Source organism: Salarias fasciatus, chromosome 11 (assembly GCF_902148845.1).
Source record: "Salarias fasciatus chromosome 11, fSalaFa1.1, whole genome shotgun sequence".
NCBI classification, from domain to species: domain Eukaryota; kingdom Metazoa; phylum Chordata; class Actinopteri; order Blenniiformes; family Blenniidae; genus Salarias; species Salarias fasciatus.
In genome coordinates, this window is record NC_043755.1 from 7,296,020 (window position 1) to 7,310,950 (window position 14,931).

A 14,931-nucleotide genomic window follows, 5' to 3' on the forward strand; every position below is an offset into this window, starting at 1 on the left:
GATGTCACTCTACATCAACATTTAGCCGGCACTCATCCTTCCCTGATTCTTTCTTACATGCACTCATACACGTGCACAAATGCACTCATAAGTGGCTAACGCAGTCTTGCAAAATCTACATCTCCCTCGACCAATCACGACTTCGCTCTGTTTTTACTTCTACACCATGCACATTTCTCCCGGAGCTGAAAGGAAAACGCCGGCGTGTGTGTGTCAGATCCCACCGAGAGGGGGCGCTGCCTCTGCTGAGATTTGATGAGTCTGTCTCAGCGTGAGTCTGGGCTCCTACTACACACAGAGCATGCGGTTATGTAATGTTTACTATTATGGCGCTACATCTTGAGCATGGCAGCATCCTTTTCCTTGAAATGTGCGCTAAGATTAAAACTCACTGTGCACGTGTCATATATCGATGAGGCCACACGTGCGGTAATGCTCGTGCCGTGACCGTGCAGTCATCTCCAGCATGTTTGAGTCAGTAGTACACACACACACACACACACACACACACACACACACACACACACACACACACACACACAGAGGTTCATCTCCGCCGCTCTGCCTGCAAGTTGCAAACACGGGGTTAGCCGAGTTTACGACAGGCCACGCCCCCTCCATCCAGCTGGTGGCAACACTCGTGGTGACATCACCGCCGCGCGTGCCCATTGGCCTCGAGACGTCTCACACCTGCCCAATCGCCTGGCGGTAGAGTGACGTCAGCGGAGCAAGTCTCGTTCACTTTCAATGGAGTGGGCGGGGCCGGGATACTACCGACGTCAGAGCCACCGAGATGCTGCGCTCTGATTGGCTGGGAGCAGTGAAAGTGAGCGTCTGTTGCTGAGAGAAAAGAGAGAGGGAGAGAGAGCGTTTTGCAAAGGGGCACCAATGCGTCGAGCTGTACCACACGACAAATAAGCTTAAAAACTTCACTTTCTTATAATGCTACCCTTTTCCCGTGCTGCTGCTGGTATCATGTGTTCTTAAACATCAGCTGAAAAGACCTAAAAAGACACTTTCTACCACAATATGGAGAGTAGCGACATTCGCATGATGCATTGGTTCTCGTTGCACCAACTTGCAAGCAGAAGCTTTGATGCATTATCACAGTCTTCTGAAGGATGGCACTTGTGCTGTCAATTATGGTAAACATACTCCTTTTCAGAAGGGGAGGGGGCATGTGTGCCTTTCTATTGGCAGACAGTTTTCTGGTCCCGCCCCTCGGCCCTCCCTCGTGCTGTTCCTATGGTTCCCAGAGCTCTCATTGGATACTGTAAAGTTTGGGACAGGACACCGGTCTGCCTCAGCAGCCTCGCCGCGATTGGCTGCATCCCCCCGTCAATCAAAGGGACTTTGACAGGCGGCCACGCCCTCTGCTGTGTGGCGCGGGCGCTGATTGGCTACTGTACCTGTCAGCGAGCTCTCATTGGTCGGTTTGCCCAGCTGTTAGTGGTTCATTCACCATTTTGTGACTGTAGTGGGAAAGAAGACCGATAGTTTTTTACATCCTTGTTTGAGTTTCTGAGGGGGAAAGACATGTTTTGCGGAGGAAAAGTAACGTGTGAGTCTGAACTGCACAGTGTTGAAAGCCGACAACCAGGGGATGTTACCGAGTGTTGCGCGAGCCTCCTCGTTGGCCAAACAGGACCATAAATCTTTCTCCGAAGAGGAGAAAACCTCTGCTTGTGGTAAGTTGCAACTTAGTTCGCGTGCCAGAGTGAAGCCTAACTGACATTCATTCCCCGTTTTCTGAGAGGAATGAGTTCGCAGGAGGAGCCCGCGGTCGGTCGGTCGGTCGGTTGTTCCGCGACCGTCCGAAGAAATGGAGTGACACCGAGCCGAGAAAGAGGCGAGAGAGAGGGGAGGGGAGGGAGTGTAACAGCGGGGTAAAAACTTTCTGAAATGTTTTACCGCAGTCCAATGGACGACCCGAAAATCCCTCGGATTGTCTTACATCCGTGTGCTCGCTGTGGAGTACTTTTTCCCCTCCGTAGTTGACGAGTTTTTTTTTTTTTTCCTAACGTGGCGTAGTAAAAACAACCGACCTATTTGCAGCATTGCAGCCCCAAATATCTCCTAACGGCCACGCAGGCTTATTGAGTGTTTGCAGAAAATGGACAATAACAAGCGAGCGAATAACATCTCGTTGTTTTCTTTTTTTCCCTGTGGTGTGGCTCACGGTGTTATTATGTGGTATAGTCTGCCATGGTTGCGTACTACGACTACTACAAGCAGCACTACTACTAACGTTACTGAGCTGCTTACTAGAGCGAAACACCAACAGGCAGGGAAAGATCCCAGCTTTAGCACAAGTTTCTGACAAATCACGGCTCCGGCAGAGGAAGCCTCTCTGGAGACACTTCATGTGTACTGCAGGCACTGCAATAATGATGATTAAAAAGAAAGTGTTATGCATGCCCAGAATTGTTGTACGGGTGAAGGCCCACCTAGTTGTGTGATGAACGTCACTTGTTTGTGTTTGTTACCGAGCTGCACAGCAGACCGCCTGACTGCCTGGAGTCATCAGACTCCTTTGACATTGTGTAGCGCCTCTCGTAGTACTCACACACACCAGTGCAAAGAAGCCGGGGACGCAGTCCGGGTTTTCTCGGCTTTCCCTCCCCACCAACACTCCACTTTTTTTCTTCTGCAGTGGATGCACCCCTTTGACATCCCTGACAGAGCAATTTTCAACACTTTTGCTACATTTATCTCGGGGTGTATTTTCAGCTCTCTTGTTATTTCACGTTTAAACTTGTCCTCATCTGTCCTGCAGATTCCCACAGAGCCGAGCATTCCTCACATCCCCATCATTGCATGTGTGTGGTCCTGATGGTGATGTACGCATCTTCACATAGCTTGTCGAGCAGTTGGTCATTGATGTGGCATTGGCAGTCCTGCCACTTGGTCCCAAACAGGAACCGTCGCCTCTGATCTATGCTACAACCTCCTGATCAATATGAGGCAGAAAGGACAGATTTCAGGGCTCAGTGTTATCTTTTTTTTTTTTATTGATATAATATCTACACTCGGACGTGCCATGCACTAAACTGCTGCCAGTATTCATGCTACGTCACAACAAATGTTCTCCATAACAAGCCCACTGATGCACCTCACATCGCTCGCACTCTTCCTCTATCTGAAAACCCCAACAACATGGTTTCTTTTACGTGTGTCATGTTGTCTCCACAGTCACTTCCCACTCACTCATCATCAGCACTTAAATCCAAGTGTGTGTCGCAGGGCGATTGTTTATTTATTTATTTATTTATTTTTTTTTTTTGCTGTTTCATTCGTGAGTGTGTTCCCCGGTGACCCATTTATGGGCAAAGCTGCCCTGCCACCCCGGAGAGGACGAGGGCCACGGTAGGCTCTGCTGTCACCGTAGCCGTTGCTCCATGTCTTCCCCTCTTGTGCCATCGCATGTTCTTTATTCTCCATCCCCTGTCCTTGTCACTGCAGCCCTGCGCCCAGTCAGACACCCATAAAATGCTTTTAGGAGAGGGATGAGCTGCAGTTTATGTGTGCGCGCTTGGCAACCGCGTACACACTCACGCTGACATATGGCGCAAATACAACGTCAAGGAAGGTAGACACAACCTCAAGACAGCCGTGTACAGTCAGATGTGTTGTGTAGCTGAAATGCCACTACATCCCTCTCACAGACACACACTCCCTTCCTGTGCCATGTTGCGGAGGGGCATAGGCTAAATTCTGTACGCCTGAATGAATAAACTGGCATCGAGGTGGAGGTTTATTAGGGCTGTATAGTTCAGTAATAAACACTGAAGAACATTGATTTGTTGTTGGTCAGACATTCAGATGGCATTTTCAAACGATATTTGAAACTGACATCAACTAGTAAAATTCCCTATGTTTAAAAAAATTCTCCAATTTACAAAAAAAAAAAAAAAAACAGAGCAGGAGTCTTATTTTATTTTTAGATTTTTGTTATTGCAAAATTTATGCAAAGTTCAGACTGTAAGCTCCTCTGCATGACTTATTGCATGGCACCATAAATGCGTGAGTGTGTGACAATATGTAGGTCCAAGGGAGATTTTAGCCATATATGCATGACTGCACTGTTAAATTCTAGGAGGAGCGTTTGGTTTGTGTGTAAAGTTTGTTGTTGCTGTGCTGGAGGAGGGTTGCATTGCGTGCTCCTGAATGTTTATTGGACAAAGCAGAATCTTTCTGCTGTATAAGGAGGAGTCCAGTCCAGCGCAGTGGAGACGTTGATTATCTGTCGGCTCAAGATTAACAGTAGCTTTAGATCAGATCAGCAAATATCTCACTCCAACCTGCTGGAAGGTGTGAACGTCTTCAATTGCCTAAATTATGACCGAGCTCCTGTTCGGCCCCGAGGACAATCAGGATTATTCAATGTCATAGTTTTGCTTCTAAGTTCAAGTCTTCTAAAGAATTTATGTACTAAAACTACACTCTGGGGAAATATAAATTAAGCCTTGCTTGTGGCATTTTGAATTGTATCTAACAAACACTTAGAGTTAAAGGTCTGCAGTTATTTTCAATATTGGGTTTGCTGGCTGAGCAGTGTGTGTAATGTTTTTGATCTTCTGGAGAAGAGGATTAATACTTGTGAAATCTTAACATTCAACTTTGTAGCAACACAAGACTTACAGACAATTTGTGTGCAAGTTCATGTAAGTCATGAATTAAAATGCAGTGTCACTTATCCAAAAAAAATCTATTTTCTTTTAAGAATAATATAACCAGTAATTTCTTCTACATCTGAAAATCACAAATCCCTTATCAGTCGGTCTATTATGTTCTTTTTTTTTGCACTAGTTGCAAACTTTCTCCAAAGTAAAAGATGTCCTGTGCCTTTTTCTGCTTCTCTCCTGTTATCTGCCTGTTGTGCACATAATCTGTTGTGCCGTCCAGTACCTTCAAAGTTAAGAAATGCGAATAAACAATCGTTCCTGTCGCCAGCTTATCAGCCAAAGCCGCAAGTATTTTGGGAGGCCATGAGCATGACCAAGTGCATTTTTCTGAGCTAAGATCAGATCCTCACCAGTCATTTAGTCAACCTCCCAGTCGGTCAGCCATGTATCCCTGACTGCTTCCTGCCTTTTTCCAGTGCTGGAGAGTGACTACACAGGCCCGGAGCAGCAGCTCTAATGAAGGGGTGTTTGGTCTGTTACTGGGAGGAGGTGTCCTGCTGTAGCAGTTTTTATTTTTTTCTTATGTATGTCGTCTCAAAAAATGGACCGGTCACACATCGAGTTTACTGAACTGCATCTGTTGGAATTAGAGATCTGCTCCAAACGGACTACAAAAAAAGTCTATCAAAAACAAGCACACACACACACACACACACACACACACACACACACACACCATCGGTACGTTTGAGGTGCGATAGCCCTCCAGTCCCCTTATTCCTAATTTGCAGTATGTATTTATTCTTTATAAAATTCTTTTGTTTTTATTAAGTTCACATTGCTAAAGCTTCTTTCATTGCTTCTTAAACAATAAGGGTTAGTCCTTAGAAAAAAAAAAAAATCTTATTAATTGTGTGCAAAATATTTAAGTGCTTCCTTTCAGAGATTAATGTCCTTCTGAGGCTTTTAAAGATGAAACTACTTTTTTATCAGAGATGTCTAAAAACATTTCATCTGCTCAATATTTTCACACGTATGGAAGCTGAGGTGTTTATCTTCTGCTCAATTTAGCATCAGTTTTGTTTTTAGTGTTAAATATGCAGAAATACTAACTGGGTGGTGTTTCTGGAGGTTTTCTTCTGCAAAGAAGCATCACAGTTACAGAGCAGGAGATGAAGCCCAAGCGTGAAACTGCACTCAGACACCGACCGCAAGGAGACAACAAACATCACTGTCAGGATAATCTAACATGAACATGATCAAGACAAACACAGGTTGTCGTTGTGCGCGGCCGACATATTGACAATATGGAGCAATGTAAAGATTAAAAAATAATAAAAATTCCATCAGTGAGCGTGGTGTTTTGGGGCAGAGGTCAATCTGCAGTCTGAATGAAGAGTGTGTGTGTGAAACACTCGGGCGGCTTATTAGTCATCACACCCAGAAAGAGACTCGTCTCTGCTCTGCGGGAGCTGAAACTGGTGCATTACGTGTCTATAGTGAATATTGCTTGTTACAGCAAACAAACAGTTAACAACAAGGTCACCTTGTGCGGGTGTGTGTGTGTGTGTGTGTGTGTGTGTGTGTGTGTGTGTGTGTGTGTGTGTGTGTGTGTGTGTGTGCGTGTGTGTGTGAAAAACTTTTTTCTGGACAGGATGTAGGACTTCATGTGTTTGTATTTGCGTTTGTGAGATTTTAGGCATTTTGCACACGTTGGTGAGCTCCTGAGCTGAAGCACGGAGAGCACATATGCGCATGCCTCTGTGCGTGAGTGTGTGTGTGTGTGTGTGTGTGTGTGTGTGTGTGTGTGTGCGTTTGTGTGTGTCATTGTATTTAGCCTGTAATCTTGCATCAGTGAGTGTGCCTGATCCTGTGCCAGCCCTTTAATTTCTCTCATTTTGGGCATATCTTACCACGGCAGATTATTCCAATTATATTGTTTGTAGGTTTGTGTGTGCGTGTGTGTGTGTATGCGCGCGTGCGAGAGAGAGAAAGAAAGTGAGTATCAGTGTGACATTGACAAAAGACGACTGTGAAAGACTGAGACATGGAGAAAGAGTGTGATCGAGCCGGCGAGTGCTAGAATGACTGTGGAAATTCCCGGTGACTACACGAGGAGAGTCTCTCTGAACAAACATCCAAACAGCAGGAAGAGTGTGTGCAGCCTCTGTCTCTCTTTCTCTTTCTGGTGTTGTGGAGTGACCTCACCTCACACCAGGCCACTGCCTGCCTTTTCTCCTTCTGACAGAAGTCAAAATAAATGCGACATTCACTCCCAGATGATCAAGTCTATCATGCAAAGTGTGAGAAAAGCTGCTCTGTCGCGTGTCAGAGCAGCTTGAGGGAGTACAACGGAGGGATCAGGCACTCTATGCTATTAAACTTATTTCTCTCTTTCATGAAAATGAAAGTATAATTTTTTTGTTTGTTTTTTTTTTTTCAAATTTAACAAGAATTTTGTGAAGATTTTGAAACTTTCTTTTGCGATAATGGCTTTATAATAATCAAAAATAATTTAATTATTTAACATGGTAGCACGAGTTATACTGAAAATCAGCACGTCCTAAATATGCAAATTCATCAGTCAAAGCCACATGCACAGGGAGATACATGCATAAATGCACGTCACAGTGAATCATGGTGGCGTGTCGCAAGAAGATCATTCTTCACATGTCAGGCAGTGCACTGTAGCACACTTCCAGCCGTGACGTCAATTCTGCTCACCGCAGTTGTTGATTATGAAGATAATAAATGACCACCTGTCCCCTGCATCCCTCTCTTTCTTTCCAGACCAAAAGGTGAAGAAGAGGAAATAAGGAAGAGGATCAAAGTGGAGGAGGGCAACCGTTTCGAAAGGAGTGCCTTTAGAAGTGAGGATCGAGGAGCACGGCAGATTCTGCAGCACTTTGTGAACATTGAGGAAGAGATGAGGCCGATAAAGAAGCACAGGGGGCGTTCACCTCCAATGACTAGAGGCAGAGGCGGGAAGAGGAGAGGAGGCGCCCAGCTCCTCCCGGAAAAAGACTCCAAAAAAGTCAAGAAGGAGATGACCGTCAAAGCCGCACAGCACACAACCACCACTCCTTCAAAACGCAAACAGACTCTGCCCTCAGCGGCGAGCTCAAACGAAGAGCTGATCACAAATAGCAAAACAGTGATGAAGGAGGAGCCCGCCGAGCCGAGGAAACCTGTGGAGTCGCATGAGAATAACCGAAAGAAGGACGAGGAGAAGATAGAGAAGGAAAAAATAGCGGGCACAAATGGAAACAGTACCGTTGCCTCTGACGCTGTAGCATCTCCGACATCTGCCCCAGTGCCACTTTCCACGCCCACCCCCCCTCTGATCACCAACCACAGCCCCAGTTTAGCCTCGGTTTCTAGCAGGAAAACAGCCACTTTTAAGGCTCGTGTACCCAAGAAAAAATACACATACGAGCATTTTTCTAACAATGCAAGTGTCATGACTACCATTCCTACCTCCAGCCCTGCACTCATTCATAACAGTTACTGCAACAGCAAAATCGATGAGAGCGAGAACACTCCCAACAATAATTATAAGAGTAGTAACAGCGTCAGTAATAGCATTAATGTTAGTATTAGTAGTACTAACACTACAAATGGCAGTAAAAATATGACTAACATTAGTAACACTTGTGCAGGGACCCATAGTGCTTTTATCAATAGCAGAAGTAATAATTGCTCAGGTAATCAGTTGTCACTGCTGGTTGTGGATAGTAAAGCTCCCAGAGGAGTAAATCATTTAGTCTCCATGGAGGTTAAACCTCTCAGGACAGCAGATTCCCAGGAAAGAGAGTCCCTGTCTGGAGAGCACGAGTTGGAAGGGCCCCCTAACTCGGTGCGCTCGTCCTCCACCGACACGGCCAGCGAGCACTCGGCCGACCTGGACATGGTGGAGGCAACAGGACCGAGTCTGCAGCAGAAGAACTCCCACGTCCCAGCTCCTCTCCACAACTCGCTCCATAAGGAGGCCGGTCTGGCTGAAGCTCTGGCGAAAGGCATGAAGAACCAGAGAGTCCTGGCTCGTCAGAGAAAGAGGACCGTGGGAAGTGGGGTTCAGGCTGCAGGCAACAGAGACTCATGCCCCCTGTCGCCTGTGTTTAGACAAGGTGTGGTGCGTTGTGTGAGTGGAGGCGCCGTTGAGGTCCAGCTTCAAGGAGAGGAGACCCTCATTAAATACCCCTTTCATGGTGGAACTGTCATGGCTTCGACCCCGGGAGCCGAGAGCACTGTGGAGCTCATTTTGGATGCGCCGCCACCTGGAACGGCACCGGTGGCTGTCGGGACCCAAGTGTGTGTGCCGTTCAGCGGAGAGGAAGGGGGTCCCCTTCTGTACAGAGAAGGGATTGTTGCTCAGGTGGACCCGCACCCCGGTGTCTCCTTTCCTTACCAGGTGCTTTTAAGCGAAGACAAAGGGCCGCCGGGCGGAGGGCAGGAAGAGAAAAGAAAAGCAAACGGTCAGGCTGTGTGGGTGTCCCGACAGAGCCTGAGGCTACTCACCCCCCCCTGGGAAGTGTCGCATTTAGATGGTGGGAGGGCAAAAGAGAGAGAGCGGGAGAGAGAGAGGGAAGAGAGGGAGCGGCGGGAAGAGATGGAGGTAGAAAGGGAAGTGTGCCAGTTGAGTATTGGGATGGGGGTGCTGGGAGGTGGAGCCAGGATGGGTCATGTATTTTCACATGACGTGGTCACAGTAGGACATACGTACGGAAACCTGCACCCACCAAACCATTCCTCCACTGCGGCGTCCAGCGTGGCGGTCAGCACAGGTCACGGCTGCGTAGAGAATTATTCTGACAGGGAAAGACAGAAGCAGCCGAACACTCCGGAGGAAGATGTTGAGGTGTCCCGTTTTAACATGGGAGTCACGATCGCTTCAAAACCAAATGTTGGGACCACTCAGCACAGAAACATCCTCTCTAAATCCAGTGGCTACCCTCCCTCCTCCTCCTCCACCTCCTCGTCCGCCTCTTCTTTCTCCTCACACCTCACTGTGGTGCGTGGTCTGGGACCCCCGCACCTCTCCACTATAAGTAGTCCTCAGCCACCCAAATCCCCCGCCTTACCGGGGTCTGACACAACAAGCACCACTCCAAACCTACCTCCATCCAAGACCACGCCCACCCAGACCCCTACTCCCACTTCTGGTGCCGGGTCCTCCTCTACCTCCTCTCGCTCGCGGACTCCCCTCTCGCTGGCACAGCAGAAGTACAAAAAGGGCGACGTGGTGTGCACGCCCAATGGCATCCGTAAGAAGTTCAATGGGAAGCAGTGGAGGAGGCTGTGCTCCAGGGAGGGCTGCATGAAGGAGTCTCAGCGTCGAGGATACTGCTCCAGACATTTGTCTATGAGGACCAAAGAGATGGAGGCAGCAGGTGGAGAGAGGGGAGGAGGAGGAGGCAGCAGCTCAGGGACGGTCACTCCCTCTGACCTGCGGGGGCGAGCGAGCAGTGAGTTCGAGTGGGACGACACCTCAAGAGAGAGCAGCGAGACGAGTAGCAGAGGAGACTCCAGACCCCGCCTGGTCCTCCCCTCACTCCTCCCTCACGATCTGTCCTCGCGGTTCGACTTGGAGGAGTGCGAAGCCGCCACCATGTTGGTGTCATTAGGGAGCTCCCGCTCCGGCACCCCTTCCTTTTCTCCCATTTCCAACCAGTCGCCCTTTTCCCCTGCCCCCTCTCCCTCACCCTCGCCATTGTTCGGTTTCAGGCCGGCCAACTTCTCCCCGATCAACGCGTCCCCGGTCCTGCAGCACCGGAGGCACCGGCAGCCCAGTGGCACGGGGGGAGGAGGGGGAGGGGGCAGTAAGGCAGCGACCCCGGCCGGAGGTGGAGAGAGGGAGAGACACATGTCAGGCATCCAGCCCTCTTTCCACAGCAACCTGACGTTCACGGTCCCCATGAGCCCCAGCAAGCGGAAGCCAGACGGGCCCGCTCCGCCGCCCCTCCCGTCACACCACCACGACTACACCCCCAAAACCGAGCTGGAGCAGGGCGACCTCAACAACTCTTTCAGGGTGCTTTCCCCCCAAACGCCGGCTTCACATTCCCGCACACACACCCCCACCTTCTCCCGGCCCAGAGGAGTCACCACCCCCTCCTCCAGCAGGCCCCCGTCCTCCACGGCCGCCTCCCCTCCTCCTCTGCTGGTGTCCCCGACTCCCCCTTCTCCTCTGGCGGCCGACGGAGGCCCTCGTCGTGTGGTCCCCGTGTCCCAGCAGGCCTTACGGGACTCCCCCGTCATTGTGAGGAATCCTGAAGTCCCACTGGCAAAGTTTACAGAGTGTCCCCTGGGAAGAGGAGGAGGAGGAGGAGGAATAGATGGAGGGATAGAAAACGCTTCATCTAAAGATATAACTCTAACCTCCCTCACTCCTCAGCCAATCTCGGGCCTCCAGGTTCCCGTCCCCATCAACGCCGCCACGGCCACAGTCCCCAACGGCGCCGTCCTCCTGCGGAGCCCGGCCCAGACCCTGGTGCTCGTGTCTCCCTCACCTTCCTCCTTGCCCTCCAGTGACACCACTGCCACCACCCTCCAGGCCCTGTCGGTTACCGTCAGCACAACAGTCACGGCTGCCGCGCCGAGCAGCGCGGACAGCTCCGGGGAGCCGGGGGAGAACCGGAGCGCGGGGTTTGTTGGCGAGGTCCAGCAGCCGGTCCCCTGTCACCCCTCTCCCACCGCTCTGCTGCCCCTGATCCTGCCGGCGGAAAGTCTTCACCCCGTACCGCGCAAGGACATCATCATGGGACGTCCTGGCACAGGTGAGGCCTGGGTCTGTGTGTATGCACGTGTATGTGTGTGTGTGTGTGTGTGTGTGTGTGTGTTTGTGAGTGAAGGGAAGCAGGAGGGTTTCAGCCTTTAGAATAATGACAATAAATATTTGAAATGATGGCAAAGTATGTGGCAAAGTGTAAATTAAACCAGACATTTGCAGAACATCAGAAATAAGAGTGTTAAGCATTTTAAATGGTTTGTTTTTGGCACGTTGAAAAATTATTTAGTTACTCCAGAGATGATACAGATTATCCAAGAAATTAAGGTATTAAGTAGAAAACGTGATTCATATGCTTTTGCGTATTTCTAGGTGAAAATAATGAAATGCAGAATGTGCTTATCACATACTGAATACAGAATTTATTTCTGTGTAATGTATAAAATTGCAGTTCTACAATCACAACGATTTGAAGTCAAACCATCTATTTATATATTTGCTATACCATCTGTTCATTTCATTTAATTTGTCTTGCAACAACCAATCTAATGTTGTAAAACTCTTAACAATAAAAATAATACATATAATTCATAGATTTATTTAGACTGAGTTTTGTCTTTACAATTCTCAGCTGTCTTTACAAGTTTCAGATTAACATTTGGAGTTTATCTGTTGATATTATTTTGCATTGACATGGCAATATATTTTTCACCATTCAATTTGAACTCCACAGGAAAACAGTGACTGAGCAGCACAGTCAAACAAAACAGCTAAAAAAAGATAGCAGGAAAAGAAAGACAGAATAGAAAACTGTTGTATTAGCATTAGTCAAGCCGAGATTTCTGCAAATCACATCAGATATTTTGAATAGTCAGAAAGCTGAAATACTGATTCTAAATTCTGCTTCATAAGCGTAGTTCTGTATGTACACACACACACACACACACACACACACACACACACACACACACACACACACACACACGTCTAGAAAGAGAAAATTGCTTTAAAGCTCTAATTTTATATCACATATTTTTCTATTAAACCTAATAGTGTATAAAAATACATCCGTTTACATCCAGTGTTTTAATTTATTGAATCAATCTGTTTTACCTCCCCAATCAGGCAGTGAGCAGCACAAGACCAAAAAGTGTTAAAAGTGTGCTTTACTGCATTGTGGATTCAATAAGTCTTTAGAGAACAGATGACTCCCACAGTTTCTTCGAAGGTTATTCACATGAACATGCCATGACCCGAGTGTGCCGATGCCCGGTGAAAGAGACTCCCGTCAGCCAGCATGCTGTTGCCCCATATGGCAACCTCTAGCTGTCTGTCCCACATCCTCTCGTCTGTTCGTAACACTAAACTAAAAGCAAAACCCGGTCGTGTGATCTTTGTAAACCTGGAGCGAGCACCTGTGATTCACCAGGTCAGGACAGGACGTGTGGGAAGGACGGGGGAAAAAAAAAAAAAGTTAGGAAAGTGTTTGTTGCGATTACTTGTCGGCACTCAGAGAGTGTGTGAGAATGATCTGTCCCGGTTTCTCCGTGCAAACAGAGATGTTTAGATTTAGGAGATGTGAAGGTTTTCATTAACGTTTTGCCGTCTGTGATTGTGTGTGACACTGTTGCTTAAATTATTAGTTGATAATTTAATCTTACAGCTGAACAACGACAACAGAAAAAAAAAAAAGATTGATTGTAAATATTAACAGGTCAAGAAAGTGTGTGTGTGTGTGTGTGTGTGTGTGTGTGTGTGTGTGTGTGTGTGTGTAAAAGAAGAGAGCAAAAACGCAGAGGAGGAAATGTCTGCACGGACATGCATGCTTTGGCGCTTTTGTTTTTTTTTCTTTCGTGATTAGATGATATGTTATACTAGGATCGGCCATATTTCCTGTCATTACACACAGAAACTTGGTGTGTGAGTGGTAGCATTCACATTTCAGTGTGTAACCAAGATACGATGCAACAGCATGCATTTTAAACAGAGAGGAATTGAGACTGATGAAAAGAGAAAAATAAAGCATCCCGGGCAAAAACCACGAGAATAATGGGGTCTGAGAAGAGGAATAATTGTAGCTGCTTTGGATCAGAGCTACACAAGAAATTAACATTTAAAGACAAATGCAAAAAAATGGGTGAGGAATGTGTGGGCTTGAAGTGCAGTATTTAGGCCACTCGGAAACATTTTTTCATTGCATATTTGAGAAAGGCAGAGGAAATGGGGGTTTAGATCTGGAGGAGAGGGAAGAGAGCCTCAGTGAAGACGACAGCGAGGATATAAAAGCAGATTAAAACCCAAGTTGTAAGTACTCGTTTGTGTCTTAAAAGGTCCGACCCAATGTGCTTATTATTGTTTGGTGCGTGGTTGACTTCCTGACCCTCCTGACTTGTGTCTCCTTGCTCTGCATGAACCGTTTCCACTGTGTGTGCTGATTTCTTGTTTTAATTCCTGTAATAAAGTAGTGACACGAGTTGTGAGCAGTTCTGTCTGTCCAGCAACGTTTAGGTGGGTTGATGTTAAACGTGAGTGACGGAGATACGCTGAGGTTTCAGTGTATTGCGTGGGTGTGTGAAGAATTCCTTTTTCCCCAACTGTGTGTGGGAATCTGCTGTCTTATAGTGTACGTGCCCGTGTGTGTTCAAAGAGAGCATTATTCATCGTCAGCTGAAAATAAGAGCCTACTTTTTACTTGTTATCAAAGTGTTACGTACGGACATATAGTATCAGCGAGTGTGATGCACTCCGCCGTTTGTGCGCTCATCACCTTGCGGACGCTCGCGAGTGTGACGGAGGAGTGGACAGGGAAAGCAGCACTGTCATTTTGAGTGCACGGTTCCTCCTCGGATCCCCCCCTTTTCTTTCTTTTTTTTTTTTTTTTTGCAGCTGAAAGGACGCCGAATGAATGAAAAGCACCTCTTTGTGTGAGTGCGCGCACGCTTGGCGGTGTGCGCACGAGGGGGTAGACGTGGGTGTTATCTGTGGCGTTAGAACGGGTGTGTGAGCTTTTGCATATGGTCGTAGCCGAGTGTGAACAAACGGGAAAGTAGGGAACACCGGGCATATGCGCTTACTTGTGTGTGTGTGTGTGTGTGTGTGTGTGTGTGTGTGTGTGTGTGTGTGTGTGTGTGTAGTTACACATTTGCTATGTTTGTGTGCACGTAGGTGTTAGTGTATTTTTATCAGCTTGTGAAATACAAGCGATGGGTAAGCTGCTAATTTTCTCAAGTTTGAAAGGTTTTTAAATGATATATTTGGTGTTGAGTGCATTTTTTTTTAAATAATATAAAGATAACCTTACAAATATTTGCTCATTTTATTCCTGGAGAATATTCAGAAAAAAAAAATTGGCTCTCTAAGTCTTCTGCAAAAAAAAAATTATCTTGATACATCTCGAACTTGGAGCACATTAGCATGATAACTCACTGAGTACCATTGTGAGTTTGTGTTGGTGCATGTCGATGCCAAAACGTGCACATGTCTCCTCATGTGAGGGTCCAAACACTCAACAGCCTCCAACAACAATTCTGCTTAGTGAGTCAGCAATTTAAGAAGTAAAACAGATTACATCTGTTAAGG

General features: G+C 47.3%; 1 protein-coding gene across 8 annotated transcripts in view; it reads left to right on the plus strand.

Annotated features, from left to right (window-relative positions):
• Positions 1-1,466: 1,466 nt before the first annotated feature.
• cicb (capicua transcriptional repressor b) overlaps positions 1,467-14,931 on the plus strand; it is a 36,124-nt gene continuing 22,659 nt past the window's right edge. For 5 of the 8 annotated variants that reach the window (XR_003932417.1, XR_003932418.1, XM_030103038.1 and 2 more), the window contains exon 1: positions 7,552-11,401. Coding sequence is in view for 6 of the 8 variants with exons in the window: in XM_030103038.1 (XP_029958898.1) it covers positions 7,552-11,401 (3,850 nt within the window). In the remaining 2 variants the exon portion in view is untranslated. Of the gene's footprint in view, positions 1,689-3,978; positions 3,982-7,415; positions 11,402-14,931 lie in introns of those variants that run through there. The other 3 variants (XM_030103035.1, XM_030103040.1, XM_030103036.1) reach the window with 2 other exon arrangements.